This window comes from Cyprinodon variegatus, unplaced genomic scaffold (genome assembly GCF_000732505.1).
Source record: "Cyprinodon variegatus isolate N-32 unplaced genomic scaffold, C_variegatus-1.0 Scaffold305, whole genome shotgun sequence".
NCBI lineage: Eukaryota > Metazoa > Chordata > Actinopteri > Cyprinodontiformes > Cyprinodontidae > Cyprinodon > Cyprinodon variegatus.
This window is the reverse complement of record NW_015150758.1, coordinates 485,807-503,066: the sequence shown is the minus strand read 5'-3', so window position 1 is coordinate 503,066 and position 17,260 is coordinate 485,807. Positions and strand designations below refer to the sequence as shown.

Below are 17,260 nucleotides of genomic sequence, written 5' to 3'. Positions count from 1 at the left end.
TATATATATAAGGTTTGGCAAAGGTTTGGCCATTCTTTACCCCTTGTAATCAATAATAAGTAACATTGGTCTTATTGCATTGATAAAAATTGTCAAGTTATTTTTTGGTTCTAATAGGTTTATAGTTTAGCTTTTCCATATAATCCCTCATTTTAGATATTTAATAGCATCACTACAGAAGCTGTGTTTACAAGGATTAGAAGACCTGTAGGTCAAATCAATATACTAGACAGAAGATGTTTCGTTTTTAATCATATCCTCTGAAAATTGTTGTTTTCTTTGTATCCTTTTTGATTATTTTCTATTTTGTAATTGTTTTTCCTTCTGGGTCTTAAAAGACATATAGGGTAAGTTTGGGGGGATCCATGAAAGAAATACTGTAGCTAAGCTTTGTTTTCCTAAGATTCAGCTTAAGACACTGCCTTTTATTCAGTTTCACACACTGTCACAACACAGACCCCCCACCCCCATTTGTTCCAACTGTGTATTTGTCCTGTTAGGATTGCACATTTTAATTCCAGCATCAGAGAGACACAATTTTTTCCTCTCAAGATGATTAGGTATAGAGCTGCTTGACTTCTTTGAAAAAAGGTTGCAGTCTCTGCTTTGTCATACCTTAAGTGTTCTGCACAGGCTACATTTTTACACAGGTCGGATAGCTATCCAGTTATACTACGATAGCAATGAAACCCATCAATCAATCTTTCCTCAATGACCATAAAGAGGATGCTTGGAGACAACTACGATGCTTCACCTAAGTGAACAGATGGTGAACACTTTTAAAGCCCCAATGCAGATGACTTAACAATGCAGGGTTGGGGTTCAACATGCAATCATTTTAGGATGTAGCAAGATGTAACATTGTGATGATTATATTCAGTGGTTGCTCTAGTTAAAATTTAACATGATTTCTTCATTCACTCTCATAACCTCTCACAGCCACGTAACAAAAAAAGATCAACAGTATTGTCCATGGTACAAATTCACTATTGTGGGTCTTAGCTCACAATTTACAACACAGATATTATCATTATGTTGGCCAGCTATCACCTACACTAGAGAGTCACAGGGAAATGTATGGTTCTGACTAGTAGTGTGTGCTAAACTGATTTTTGGCCAGTAGCTCTGGCCAATAGAGGGCGCTAGGGCAACGCCCCACCAGCCCAATGACCTTGATAAGGATGAAAAGAATAAAAACAAACACATTAGATTAAATTATTAAATATATAGATATATATATTTTAAAGATGTGCAAGATAAATATTTAATCTAGTTCCGCCCTAGCAAAAATGTTTGTGCAATGACTCTAATTAAAAGTTGTACATGCGCAGTAGTTCCTCTGCAACACAGAAGTATAGGAGAGCACTGGGCATGCCAAACCTACGCCCTGTGGTGACAGGATCTGTTGTCACAGTGGTTGTGCGGGTGTCTGAGGCCGAATCGCGTGAAGATGTGAAGAATTTTCAATGCAACTAATAGAGCCGTCAAAATGATGGTGTGGAAGATCGAGCTAAAATTAATACAGTCATAATCCACTGGATAAAATTGCAAAACATAAAATATTCCAGATAACATGCAGATAGGTATATAGTATTTTATAACAGAACCATTGCAAGCCATAATTTTCTCTTCCATCGCCCTCTTCTTGACCCAAAAGATTAAATTACAAGGAATGCCTCTTATCTGTTATAATCTAGTACAATGATCTGACAGTGTTTTTTTTTATTTATTTTTTTTTTATTACTGGTTCACACACCTGAAAGTCATGAAACTTTGTTTCTTAATAGTGTTTTGCTTCAGAACTGTTATTTCATGTATGGTGTATTTTTGTGCCATTAGCTTGAGTGCACAGTTACAAATCTGAGCATAATGTCACACATCCTCCATCTCTGCATGTGCTGGGATTGGTCGTCATCGTAGGAGGAGGGAGAAGGCAGAGAGCAGATGACTGCAAATAGATTGCCTGGACAGGATAGAATGCAAGCCACACCTAGTTGAATCTGTGTAATATGAATATCAAATATCCAACCTATGAAAACTAATATCTATCCTGTCAGAAATCAACGGTTTGCAATTGCTCATTGCTGTAGTGCAAATGAATCGGGGAAATTTAAAAATGTATTTTATACTTAGCAAAACAAACTTAATAAAGTGGAGGTTCTGCAGGTGGGGGCCGTAGACCACTTCTCAGTACCTATGCTTTCTGACTGATGTTTTTGTCACTTTTCATTGTTGGTGGTGTTTTCTCACTTGTAGGAGCATGAGAGACTCTACACCCCACGTAAGTGGTTCAGGTAGTGCAGCTCATCCAGGTTGGCACATCAATGCGAGGTGTGGCAAGAATGTTTGCTATTCATGTAAGATTAATGCATTGAAGCATTGGACTGGCCCGCCTGTTTCTCAGACCTGAATCTGAATCAGCGCATCTGGGACATCATGTCTGAATCCATCCACCAACGTCATGTTGCACCAAAAACTGTCCAGGAGTTGGCAGATACTTTAGTCCAGGTCTGAGAGGAGATCTCTCAGGAGATGATCTGCCACCTCATTAGCAGCATGCCCAGGCATGTGTATGCCCAGAAGGTCACACAGACAACACACAATATTGAGCCTTATTTTGACCTGTTTTAAGGACATTAAATTAAAGCTAGAACAGCGTGTTGCATGTTTTTCCACTTTGATCGTGTGTGTTACTGTAAATCCAGGCACGCATTGGTTAATACATTTGATTTTATTCAGCATTTTGGTGTGATTTTGTTTTCAGCACATTCAATTTTGTACAGAAGAAAGCATTCAATGAGAATATTTCATTCATGCAGTTCTAGGATGTGTGATTTGAGTGCTCCCTTTATTTTTTTCTTGCCAGGTAAATGTTACCAGAAGGTGATGATGATGTGTTTGTAGAAAAACATTAGATGACATCTACCCCAGAAATGTAGTTGAACAGAAAAGCAATACACTTGTAGAGCAGTTTCTTTTTTTTCCATTTGCAAAGTGGATGCACTGAATCTGTAGTTTATCGAGGGTTTTAAAGTGTGAGCAAATTGGCTGTCTTATATTTAAGTCTGTGTAATCAGGGGCAGGCCTGCCACATTTCACTGCAGCTTGTCAAGCTCTCTGATCTTAACAGCTTTAAAGTGTTAACAAGGTGACTGTATCAGAGACAGGCATAGTAGGAGACAGCTATGAAGAAGAAAAGTACATAGAACGTGAGACAGAGACAAAGCCCGAGATGAGAGGGATGGATAAATGACTGCCACAGCAGTGGGAAAGAAAGGAAATGAAGACAGAAGAAGAAATGTAAATGACATCATAGAAATCCAGAGAAGTGAAAGACACGACAGAGAATGCAAGTAGAGAGAAGGAAACATTTGTCATTGCATTGTAAAAATATGTATGAAATTAGTAAAACAAGCAGGTCCTTCTTTTTCTCAAAGTTAATGATATGACCATCATTCTATTTGAAGCTGTTTTCCTATGATTTTTATAGCAGTGCTGGATGTTGTTACTTTATTAATAAAGGAGAAGAGAAAAGTTCTAACTTGACTAAATTAGTTCAGCAACTCATTAAAAAAATACAGCAACTCTGAAATGGCATTAATCATTATTATTACTTTTTTTAAATTTATCATTTATTTAACTAGGATAATCCCGATGAGTTTAAAAGTCTCTCTCTGTTTAATGAAATACAACTAAAGGTGTGAATGACTAAAACTGTGCTATTTTCTAAATAATAAAAACTGCAGTCCTGTTGTACGTAGAGTTCCAGTTTTCACTCTGTCTGTTCACCAAAATGCTGCAGCCTGGACCTGAACATCACTATCAACACCATCATGATACAACTCATCCTCTTTTGTTTAAAAACGTTGTGTACATTCTAAATTAAACATTGTTATTTACAATCTCAACAATGAATTCACTCATTTTTGATTTATTTTGATATTTACAGTCCATTGCCAAGAAGGTGAAAAAATATTATTATTCAGCATAACTTAGTGTTATAATATAGGGACAATATCTGACAATTTCAGTTATTACTTTGCACACTGTTCTAAATAAAGATGTCATATTTTTCTTTTAAATGTATATAGTCACTCTTTAAATCAACATCAGCTTCCAGTTATAGAATCTGGCTCTGGTTATAAGACCCACTCCGTATTATCAACGTTATTGACCCACTCTCTTCCTCTACACTGCCGATTACTGTCTGTCACTGCACTGGTGTTTTCCTTATCATTGCAAGGGTTTTATTCAGATTTTGGTTTTTGTAGTTTTAAAATTGATTAATGGTTGAATAGTTATCTGGATAATATATCAATCTATCTACCTACATATATGTTTAGTTTATTACTACTGCAACAACCAGAAAAAATACAGTGTATACAAGCTACTATAACAGTTCTCTTTTATATATATTTATATTTTTTATAATGGACTGAAAATCTCTGAATAAAACATTGAGTGAATAAGTGCTTAAAACTGTTTAATTGATTTTTGATTGTTTTGATTTTGATTGTGAATTAAAATGTGTGCTTATGGGTGAATTCCCAATGTACACAAAGTTTTCAAACAACAGAGGATGAGTTTTATGATGATGATGATGATGCCTAGCTCCAGCTTGGAATGGTGGGGGAGCAGGTAATATGAAAAAAATGAACCCCAACTAACGCCAGGATTCCAGCTTTTTGTCTACACTGTTTCTGCTTGTGAGCAAATCTTCTCCCCAGTTCATTTTTTTTCCTGCAGCAAAGCACAGCAGAGCACATTCTCTACCTTGAGCTGAAACTTAGATCTCAAGCTGGAAAGTGCTAGTTGAGTCCGACTGTGGGAGGAGTGGCAGCAACAGGGTAGCTACAGTACAATCAGAAGAGTTCTGGAGATGCAGTAGGGAGTGGGTTGGACAATTCAATCTGGTAGAGGGAGGGAGAAACCCTAAAATCCTGGTCATTCTAGTGTTAATCAGTTCAATATGAAAAACTCACACGAAGAGAAAAGACAATTAGGAGAAATGTATTGATAAATTACTTTGTCTTTGGCGCTAAGACCTCGGCAGGAAACACAGCGCTTAATTTTGATAGATATGCATGAACAGGAGCAAAGAATAGAGCTGCTTCCCCCCAGGCCTGAAACTGGTGGTGGAGTGGAGAAAAATTAAGTTAAGTCAGTCTGTAGACTGCTGGTTAGCGAGACGGCATGCTGAGCTTTATGGGGAGATCCAGTGGACTGCCTGAGCTGATACTAGAGCTTCACTTAGGGACCTGGTAGATGGAAGTCCAGTTTGGATAACACAGGTTGAGAGAATCTGTCCATGATGAGCAAGCGTGAAGCGACAATGGAGAGGAAAAGCTCCCCGTTGGGAAGAAACCTCTGGCAGAATGATGCTGGGGCTTTGTCAGCTCTTTATTGTGAGTGTTGGCCTAGTGGTTAGTGTGCACTGGTGCTCTGAGAAGGTTGCAAGTACCCAGTGAAATCCCCACAGCCTGCACCTGGGTCCCTGAGCAAAACCCTTGGGTTATTTTCCTTAAACAATATGTATAAGCAAAATCTAGTTAGCTTAAATGTCTTTATAAGCATTACAAGAACTAAAGAATATCAAGAACAGTTCATTCAGCCATTTTAGAGCTTTGGGATTTCTTCAAACCTGTTACAGGTATTCGACTTATGTAAAAGCGGAAAACACATTTAGCAGTTCTAAATCTTGACAAGAGCCACTGGCCTTTCTATAATTAATTTGAAAGAAGAACAATCTTGGAGAAGAAAGATAAAGAAGTGTCAGCATGATTCAGTGATGGGAAATAGATCTCACAAAAAATATACCCATATAGGAAGATTTTAGGGTCAAAATTGGCTAAAAAGAACATTTAGCCCTGTCTTACATTGACCTATAAACAACTTGATATTTCCCTAAACAGTGAAAAATGCCATCCTGTGAATTGCTAAGACAAAATATGTATTTCTCAAATAAAACAATATATTCTTGCTCTTAACACCTCAATGGGAGAAATGCTGACTTGCTTGGCTCAATTAATTTCTTGTTTACTTCGGGTATGCGTACTATGGTACCACTGGTCACCTGGTCTTGTTAATGTAATTTTACACAACGCTTCTGTTTAATAATATATAATTAATATAATAAAATGAAAGCCAACAAAGCAACTATAAATTGATCAAAAACCATTTGTTTGCAACCAGAGTTAGCAACTGATTAAACAGTGTTAAAGTCACGATCTAGTATATGACAGGCCCCTATCAAGTGCTGTAATGTGATATGATGTGGGAAATTTTCATGGACTGAAAGAAACTTTGGAGCATATCTGGTAAGAGGTCGTAATAACTAGATATTCATGTTTAAACAATTTCAGCTGAAACTGTATTTTGATTGATCTTTGGAAGTGCAACACATACATGCATCTGTATTAATTATACAAAACATAAAAAAAAAAACTCTTTCTCATATATATATATATATATATAAATTTTTACCAAATGAAATATTTTTTATATGGACTCAATTTTCCATTTCATGCCAAAAACTCGTTTTTGGCACAGACTTTCATTAAGAATACATTTTCAAATAACACAAACCCCNTATATATATATATATATATATAAATTTTTACCAAATGAAATATTTTTTATATGGACTCAGTTTTCCATTTCCTGCCAAAATTTTGGGTTGCTAAATTTTGACCATGTTAGTATGGAAAAGGACAAACATGGTCATTTAATGCCTGTTTCAAGTAAAATGCATTACATATTGCTTAACATTATTGTGTAGAATAATGTTTGAAAAGTTTGAAAGCAAGAAACATAATGTGTGTACGGAAGAGGATTAGGGCCACTGAAAATAAAAAAAAAGTAAACTAACTTTTAAATTTTATTTCAGTTTAACATGGGAAAAAAGTCAGAATTCTGAGATTAAAGTCAGAATTCTGACTTTAATCTCAGAAATCTGACTTTTTTCTCAGAATTCTGAGATTAAAGTCAGAATTCTGACTTTTTTCTCAGAATTCTGAGATTAAAGTTAGAATTCTGACTTTTTTCTCAGAATTCTGAGATTAAAGTCAGAATTCTGACTTTTTTCTCAGAATTCTGAGATTAAAGTCAGAATTTTGACTTTAATCTCAGAATTCAGAGAAAAATGTCAGAATTCTGACTTTTTCCCCATACTATACTGAAATAAAAAAAATAAAAAAAATAAGTTAACTTTTTTTTTTTTTTTTCAGTGGCCCTAATCCTCTTCCGTACGTGTGTTTGTTTTTGCATAACAAAGATTGAATTACTGTACTGGACTCGAACAGAGACCATTATTATTATTTATTTTTATTTTTTTTTTTTATATACTTTAAAAATCCCAGAGGGAAATTACTTTGCATTACATTAATACTGAGGGAGGTGACGCTGCTCTGCTTAGATTAGTGAGAATATAATCTTATAATAATATCAACTCTTTTCTCCTGCTGTGACAGTTTCTTAAGCTGCCTTGAGCTATTTTGCATAATTCGTTTTCTTGGCATACTATTCTGTTTTGAATCACAAGTCAAGTCTATATGTGGTCCAATCCTCTCCATGTAGCATCCACCGATTTCCCTCTTTCTACATTCCTCAGGACACGTATCACTCAGTTCTTTCTGTTAGTGCTGCCTGTTGGCCATGTTCTCGGTCTAGCCGGGAGGGACGCATCAGAGAGCAAAACTGCAGAAAAGTAATGGCCAAATGATAATTATTTTGTAACAGTGTGCCATGCATTCTGCAGAGAACATCCCCATTCATTTGTAAGACTGGAGTGATCAATATATGCAAATGCAATATTAGCTGGTCAACTGCCATGTCTGAATCATTAGGAACAAGGGGATCACATGATGGATGTGTGTGTGACTCATCGCTGAGTCTCATTCTGTCTGCCCTAATGTTTCTTCTTTTCACATCACGTCCTGTTTAAAGCAATTGAATCGCACACACTGTCCAGTCTCATTAGCTCATGAGATTTATTTGAGAAGCAGCTGATGAATTGGATGTGAATGAAGAAGGCAAACAAACTGAAAAATATTTTTAAATGTACAGTACTAATCAAACTAAACAGATTGAAAGTTATTAAATCAGAGAGAAATATAAAGTGACTACATTTATGGATCGAAGGCATTTTTCACAAGAAAAGAGCATTGTCGGGACTGTTGTAACTGTAAGACTAATCTGTTAAGAAACACCTTCATAGAGGGTGTTGTTTCTGTTGGCTGTAAGCCCAATTAAGAGAGGACCAATACTGTGTTGGCAAGAAATAATATAAAATACCACTTTAGAGTGATAGAACAGCTGTAAGTCAAAAAAAAAGCATGCTTATTGTCACAAAATGTGTCAGCAGATAATGAAAGGTTTAAGAAGTGCCCCCCTTACTCATTCTATAACAACTTGATTTACATGGTGAGTCAAAGACAAAGCAGGCCTCACCCCTAGATAGAAATCACCTAAGTCTTCTCTTTCCAGAAATGTGATAAACAGGAAGCAGAAAGAAGACATTTTTTTTTTCTGTTTGGGCATTCAAAAATATTTTCCTCCACTAAGTTAAAGAGGAATTATATTCAGCTGGAAGCCTGATTCTTAGAGTTTGGTCTTTAATAAGTTTATAACCTCCATAGTGTTTAGAAAACATAGCTTTCTTTTTTTATTTGCTTTAGTTTTTGTCATTAAGTCATGCGAGACCAGTTTTTTTTTTTTTACTTTTTCTTCCTTTTTCCTTAACTACACTCGACATTGAATAGCTGTAGACTAGCTGGAAACCTGCAAATTAAGGAAAGGTTGAGTATTTTCAAAACAGTCTTTAAAAAGAGGTGTTATAAATTTATAGCAAGCAGGTCTAAGGATAATAAAACATTTCTTTTGATGAAAAAACAATAGTCTGCGGTTGCCAGTGTCAGCGCCCGTGTCCTCTTCTACACCGTGGTGTGCTGGGCTAGCAACACATCTAAGAAGTACACATCCAGACTGGACAAACTGGGGAGGCGAGTTGGCTCTGTGATTGGCAAGAAGCTGGACTCTGGGGATGATGGCAGAAACAAGGACACTTTAACAAACTTCTGGACATTATGAACAATGTCAGCCACAGCCACAATGTCAGCCGCAGAGGAGCCTGATCAGTGGGAGATTGCTCCTCCCCGAATGCAGGACGGACAAAGTGCTATACTCCTTTGATCCTCAAGCCATCAGGCTTTACAACTCCTCTCTTGGTTGAAGGAGGAGGTGATAGGAAGAGGGACAAAGGTCAGCACCTCCCTCCTTGGACATCTTGTGCAAAACGTTAGTAATTGTTGCTCAAGTGCAATAATCTTCTCTTTCGCCGTGCAATAACGCATGCCAACTACTGTGTAGCCTTTGTTATTCTTTTACTTTTAAATAAGGTCAGTACTTCTCTGCAGTGCAATTGCAAGAATTCAAGTCAACTACAGTGTTTTTATGTTTTTTTGTACTATATACACTCTTTTTATATTGTGTGTTGTATTTTTATCTTTAATGACATCTTGCTTTAACTCTGCCCTTTCTATTCTATATAAGCTACTGGAACCAGAATTTCCTTGAGGGATTAATCCCAAGGGATAAATAAAGTTGAGTCTAAAGTCTAATAATTTTTAATCAGAAATTCCCTGAAATGCCTTGATTTAAAAAAAATAACATAAAAAGAAGAGTATTAATTAAAAAATACTATGTTTCTTTAAAAGTAGCAGCTGAAAGGTTTTTTGTTCACCATTGTTTACCACGATAATTTGTGTCTCCAAATTAACCCCTATAGATATGAGTAGGAGTGTGCAAGGTTGTTTGTCCTGCGTTACGCTGATGGACTAGTGACCTGTTCACGATGTAACCTCTCGCACCAGCCCTCCTCTAATCTTATATGGAAGAAGCAGGTATAGAAAATGGATGGATGGATGGATGGGTGGATGGGTGGATGGATGGATGGATTTTCTATGAAGTTATTAATTGAATATAAGCTCTTTGAAGCAAGTGAGCTGTGTGATGGATAGGCTCAAGATGTACCATTGGGGATAGACCCCAACCCCCCTGCAAGGATAAGGCTGATGTAGGAAATAGATGAATGGTTGGGTGGGTGAGGCGACGGAGTTCATGGTAAAACAATGTTGTAAACAGAAATACTAAACAGCATGGAGCTTGCTGACTGTTAACAGGGTAAAAAAAACTCTCACTTTTATGCAGTAAGACTCAAGCTTTTCTTTCATCTCCATCTCTATCTGGGTAAGTCTTAGTCAAAACCAGAAAATTATTTGCAAAGAAAGAAACATTTTTTTTTAAATATAGAAAGGGAAGTTTCTTTGAAAGGTTGTACTTCATTGTACAGCTAATACACCACTTAAAAGAACTGGATTACACATTTTGCATAAAGTCAATTGTCAACTTGTAAGGTTATATAGGAAGCTTTTGAAGGCACATAATTAGGATCAGTTTGAACCTATTGTTGATAATTAATCCATCCTATCTAATGTAAGACGAAATATGAATGTTTGAAGCTTTGGAAGCAAACCAAATTCTAACATATTAGCTCTACTGTCTGCATACCTTTATAAATGGGTGTGTTTGGTGTTTTTGAATTTGTACTAAAAACATGAAGACCGAAATATTTAAGTGAAAGTTATCTTGAATAATTTTCTTAAATCTTGAAATGAAAAAATAAATAAAAAAAACTCCTCTGATCTGATAAAAAATCTGATTTGAAAAAAGCTAAGTAACTTGGTGGAATATGTGGAAATAACTCGATATATGCAGGAGAAAAAATAAAGAGCTGCAGCTGCTCGTAAACTTTGTGTAAATTTATGATCAGCTTCTTGATTGTTTTTTTTCTTCCATTCACTTACAAATATTGTCTGTTTTTGTTTAACTTACCACTTTTTGCATTACAGAGGCTTTGAGGCATTTGTTTGTTCATTCCACATTTTTAATATTAATCCCACCAAAAACCCAGATTCTATTCAAGGATTCTACCAAGAACAATACTTAACATCATGCGAGTATGTTTGACAACAACTTTGTTCACTTTTCTGTTTTCGAGATGAAAAAACAATTTATAATATTTGCATAAATGTGGCTGCTTACTTTACAGAGTAATTAAACTCTCATCTATTTCATGAAGAGTGAGGATAGAAAGTAACAATGACAAGGTGCAAAATCTACATACCTTGAGCAATGTGATTCATTATGGAAACTAAGATTATTTTAAAGAGCATGTTTTCAGATTTACTGGACTTTAACAATGGAGAATAATGATACATCCTAAGGGTAAGAGTAAGAAGCAGCACCTTAGAGAACCACTCTTTAAGAAATAATGATCCAAGTCATTTTTTATTTTTTGACTTCAATTGTATTAACATCTTCCTAAATTTTAACCTGACATATTTTGAACCTTTAGAAAGGATGCCTGGTACAACACAGTTATAACTGCATCATGTTGCTGGAGTCATTATTGTTGTATCTGGATTGCATACTTGTCAGACTTGACAGGATATAACCTTGAAAGTCTAAGTTAGATCCAGCATTTAAATGTGAATAGATGATTTAAATTGTTTATTTCAAATTTGCAATTTTATTCATATATGTATAATTTCTCAAAGACACCTTCTTGGATTCAACAGTAATCATGTTCCTCATACATTTACCCTTAAATTCAATAATAATATTGGCTTCAAGGCCTAATTTCTTATGTTTTTATGGGAGTTGACAGAATAATTTAGGTTTATTTAAAATGTACTATTAAACATGAAGTTTTAACTAAATTAGTAAAAGAACAGCTTCAGTTCTGTGTAAAATTTAGATAAGATTTCTTTTTAAATCATGTAGGTGTCTTAATTTAATAGTGTCAAGGATTTTGACATAAAACCAATTATTTTTATCCCACAATTGTAAATGTAAATTCTGAAGAGGTGATTTCATACCAGGTGGGCTTAAAAATAAATATAATTTTAAGCACAACACACCTATAAACTGCCATAACATCTGTTTTATTTGTAAGCCTGTTTTATATACCTACTATCAAAATAAAGAAGGAAAGCAGTTGGATTCAGTGGTATTTCATGCCCCCTGTGAATTTAGGTTTAAATTAATCTTCTAATTGCATCTACATATTTCTTCTCAAAGGCAGAAGGTATATTTCTGGTGCATCCAACAGTTGCAAGAAAGGTAAACTATAAAATTACTAATCAAGCAATTTTTAGAAGGGATTGGTTGCTGATATTCCAGTATATTTTTCGTTCATTACTGGGTAGGTATTAATCGGTATTAATAACTTGGCATTTTTTAAATGAATTTAACGCAATTAAGATACTTCTTTTTTTTTTTATAAATGCCCCTTTTGCTTTTTTTCCTGTTTCAAGACATGCATATTTTATATCACATTAGTAACCACATTTGTGGTGTGATGAAAATATATGAATCATTTTAGGTTAAACTAGATGCTTGATTTAAGGTTGATATAATAACAAAATATCACAAACTAAAATGTATTTAAGGTAGATGCATCAGGATCATACAGTAAACTACGTAATTTTACTACCCAACATACTTAAAAAGGCATTTATCTTTTTTTGATTTAATCCTATACTTACTTACTTACTGTACTGTACCAAATGAATTATTTTTTATATGGACTCAATTTTCCATTTCATGCCAAAAACTCGTTTTTGGCACAGACTTTCATTAAGAATACATTTTCAAATAACACAAACCCCATCAGCAAGGAACTTTATTACTGTATGGTTTGTCAAAAGGGCAATAGACTCATCAGCTGCTCTAACAAGACAAAACAAAAAAATCTATTTTTTTTGTGTGTGTTCTCATGAAAATGCATGTTTTGTTTTAGCATAATTTTTTTAACAGAGTAAAACACAATTATCATATATGATCATATTGAAAGACCTTGGTTGTGAAAGGAGTGTCTTACCTTTCCGACATATAGAGGCTCTGTGCCTGTGTACTCCTCCACAACAAAAAACTGGTTCCACACCCATCCTCTCTTTACTCTTTCAAGTGATGAGGGTCCTTCTTGGTGTTTACTCGCTGTTGAGATTGTGGGACTAGTCCTTGAGGCCTCAGCCAACACAGAACAAAAGCAGCTCAAAAGACCTAATGCTGCCAATAGTGTCCACGGTCCTGCTGTCCAAAAAGGAACCATGTTGTTGGAAAAAAAATAAAAAAAATCTGTCTTGTGTCTACATGAAAAATCAAAGATGTAGACACACAGGTTTTCACTTGTTGAAGTCCACCAGGTAAAGTCAAAATGTCTCAGTGAAAGAACTTGAAAGCTTATCCATGGGATCAGAAATCAATCTAAAGTTGTTTGCTGAATGCAGGGCAGGTCGTAGGGCATAATAGATTTATAGCATCCAGTGAAAGTAAGTTTGTATGACCATATTGACAGTCAAGTTGATTCTTTAGAGTATTTGCTCTCTGTTACTGAGATTCTTGTATTTCTTTAAAATGGAATCAGTAAAAAAGAGATAGAGAAATACCCTTAAAATACTTGAGGCTGTCAGAAACAAAACATTTGACCAGAGTGGCTCACTGGTCCGTAGGGAGACTATGGGGAAACAAAGTGGTAAGGGCAAGGAAAAATTTGCTATTGAAGAATACATCTGAACCTTTCCATCCATTCTTTATTTTCCTGTCTCCAACAGCACCTACAGCCATTTTAAATCCATTCAGCACAGTGCAAGGGTTTGATACTGCAATGGTAGTTTAAAGGTCTGGGAAAAACTCCTCGACTAAATTTATTTTGAAGAGGAAACCTTTTTGCAATTCAATTCCTTGAACAACTCCAACTGGTTTTACTTGCAGAAGCAAAAATCTTGAACTCTGAAAAGCCCAGCTGATTTCACTGTTGGCAATTGGGCTTGATCTTGGATGGCTTTGACCTTCAGAACAATCCACTGGTTTGAGGAGCTCATTCTTTAAAGGTCCTATATAATTATTTTCTGCATGACAATGTCTCTATCAGTGATCCCAAGGCAGGAAAGCAACCTGTAAGACAGAGGAAAAGAGCTGTCATTATATGGACATAAATATCTGTACATGTATCCAGATAGCCCCCTTTTATTTTAAATTCATACTTTCCCAGTGTATGTCCTACTGTCTAGCTCATCTGTGTTTTAGAAATGTATACATTTCTCCCCCATTACAAGTAAAAAACATAGTAGAGCTGTGCACAGATGGGGACTGTCTATAATGCGATGAGAGTACAGAAACAGTGTGGACTAAAGGGGTCTCATTTGTGATGAAACAGAAGATCGCGAATGTGTCAGGAGTAGTGGATACTTGTTGAGGACCCTGATACAGAGAGGGACAGGCAGAGATGATTTCTTGAACATTTTAATGAAGATGTACAAATACAGAAGCCATAATCGAGAACTGATCAACAACAAACTCAGGAACCAAAATCTAGAGGAGTAGTATACATGACAAACAGTACAATGAATGCAGTAAGCAACTGATTGGGAGCAGGTGTGGCCAGAAGCTAGGGAAAAGGAAATTGGCACAAGTGGGCAACACAGAGTAAACAAGAAATACATAAATGCTCAAAACTAATAACCAAAAAACAACTAGAATAACACAAAATGGAAATGAAAACAGACTATTAGTAACTTTATTTTCATCCGCTGTTTTTGGACTTTTTTTTTAAATTGCAACTATATTGTCCTAGAAACTTAGCTATCTCTAATTTAAATACTGTGGCCTTCCTGTTCTGTAAATGGCTACCAGACAGATTAATTGATCTACATATCGCTCTGGTATGATCTGATCGAGAGCAGGAAGAACATTGACACTTCTATTAGTAACTTTTAAGCAGGCATGTATTACTGCCTAAACGTTATCTGGAGAGAATAGGTTTTATTTAGGGCGACTGCATTAATGAAAAGAAACTTGTCTGTCCAAGAAAACACAGAACGTCCTCAATCAAAGTGTAACTGAAAACTCAAACAGAAAACTTAAACAGAACCAAAAAGTTCAGAAAAGGGCAGACACAGATATCAAAGACAGCCTACTTTAACATTTACTTTATCTAAGTAGCACAGCTAGATGTATTATATAAGTTTATTAATCAAAACAACATGTAGAATAAGACTGGCTGCAAAAATGAGAAGCAATGTGGTAATCTAAAGGACCTTTTAATGTTTTTAGGTACTTCAAAGGGTTTGGTTTACATTAAACCAATCACTAGTTATTTTTCAAATCTTCATTCAAATCCAACTAGAAGCTCCCACAGTAGGTTTCTGCAATCTTCATACCCACAGCCTTTACTATTAACTGTAGCTGAAATGAAAGATCTTCCGCTCTCTGTTCCTGATAATGAGGACCAAAATGCTAAAATCTCCATCACATTTCTTATAGGGTTAATATGAGTGACTAGCTGTAACTAAAAAATCAGCCTGCAGAGTTGTCAGCATTCAGGTTTCATTCCTAACTTCACTTTGGGGTCTTCTACTTTCACTAGATCCTGTGCACGTCAACATTTACCAGCCTCCCCACTGGCTCTGCAGATGCTCTGAAATTGTTCTTGTCTCCAGTTGTCTCCTGCTCGATAGCTGCACAATAGAGGTGCTTTGTGGGTTAAAATTGTAATGATAAGTGCCTGTTACTGCCTGCAAAGCTAGTGCATGCAGTCCCATAATATCACTCAATGCTCCCACCAGTTATCAAGGTCTGAGAGGTTACACCTGAGGCAGCTCAAGTTACTGGGACGAGCACTGTATATTTCTGGATCTCCCAGAGGCTGACCACCAGATTCTTGAAAGCATGAATCACAAATTGACTCGGGCTTTCTGCTAGCCTTTGCTCTGTCTAGCATTGTCTGAATTTGGATCAGTCAATTAAAGATCAGAATCATCCAAATGTAAGTGCTGGATCTATCATTAGAACAAAAGCGTTACCTCCCGACATCTGAGAAGGTTAGTGTCTTTCATTCAGTGCACGTTCAACACCACTGAGTTGTTGTTTAACACTAACCCTGCTCTATCCCTCACAGTTACAGTACTCAAGCTCCAGTTGGTTACTGTTCCAGCAACATCAGTTTACTTTTATCAAACTATTTTCTAAAGATAATTCCCGGTGTTGACTGAATTATCAGGTCTCAGAAATATATTTTTAGGCTTCATTTGTTTTGTAAATTCACTGTCAGTTGATGGTGGACTTGACAAACAAAGGGATTCATTTTGTTCACACTTTCCTGTTGCTTGCAGATAGTTCTACTCCAGCGGCTCCTGTAATGCCCAGTTTGTAACCAAGTCAAATTGCACAATAAAATAGCTGCAGGATCTAATGATATGTTATTTTAGAAATTATGTAGTAAAGATCGAGCGCCAGTTTGTTTGACATGAGAGCAATTGAAGCATGCATTAATACCATGATTTAATCAGACTTTTTATTAGATAAGCAAGGAACCACAAAATATGAATCAATAATCTTCCGCACTTCTGGGGTAGGGAAGAGAGCATGGACATGGACATTTTCAGTGAGGTCTCTCGACCCTTAAAAGTATTCCCCTACCACCACTGCAGGCTGTAAGCCAAAATGACTGAAATAAATTTTAAAAAATGTTTTAAATACATTATAGAGAATGCAATAAAACCTACATAAAACATACATTTCACGTAATTAAATTAGTCAGATGCATTACTTTCTCTCAAATATTTAAATTCACTTTTATGCACATGGATTTACTATATCTATAATCAACAAAGGACAAAATATTGAATCATGTTACTTTCTTTTGACTTGTATGCCCGCAAGTCACTGAATCACACAGGTTCAAGAATTCAGGTTTTTGTAGTAAACTGTTCTAATGAGAGTTACATTAAAATAGTTTAAGCGTTGTGCAAAACAGCCATGGTTAGAGAAAAGCTAAAGTAAAGTAAATGTGAGAGGTCTTTTTGTTTTTTTGATTGCACTTTGAACCAAAACTATTCATCTGCTTTTAATCTGAGTCAAAGTAGTCTTCACCTAAGCCAGATGATTAAATGGATGAGGGAACACTAATTAGAGGAAAGTATTAATCAATTAATTCTATTCATTGCCGCAACACCCCCAATACTTCAGATAAGCACAAGATAACACAAAAGGGTGGTAGATACTTTGTTGATGTTTTAACATGCACAGACATTAAGGCAAACATGCAAAGCTAAACTATTAAAGACCTGATTTCAGAGACGGCAATCTAAAGGATAGTACTTTATCTTTACTAAAGGAGTAAAGGCAAAGTACAATTTAG

General features: G+C 35.7%; 1 protein-coding gene across 3 annotated transcripts in view; it reads right to left on the bottom strand.

The window, feature by feature from the left end:
- The window catches only part of cdh22 (cadherin 22, type 2), a 211,094-nt gene that overhangs the window by 91,894 nt on the left and 101,940 nt on the right, over nucleotides 1-17,260 (bottom strand). For all 3 annotated transcript variants that reach the window (XM_015384132.1, XM_015384133.1, XM_015384134.1), the window contains one exon: nucleotides 12,941-14,016. In XM_015384132.1, coding sequence (XP_015239618.1) covers nucleotides 12,941-13,171 — 231 coding nt within the window. In that variant the 5' untranslated portion in view covers nucleotides 13,172-14,016. The remainder of the gene's footprint in view (nucleotides 1-12,940; nucleotides 14,017-17,260) is intronic.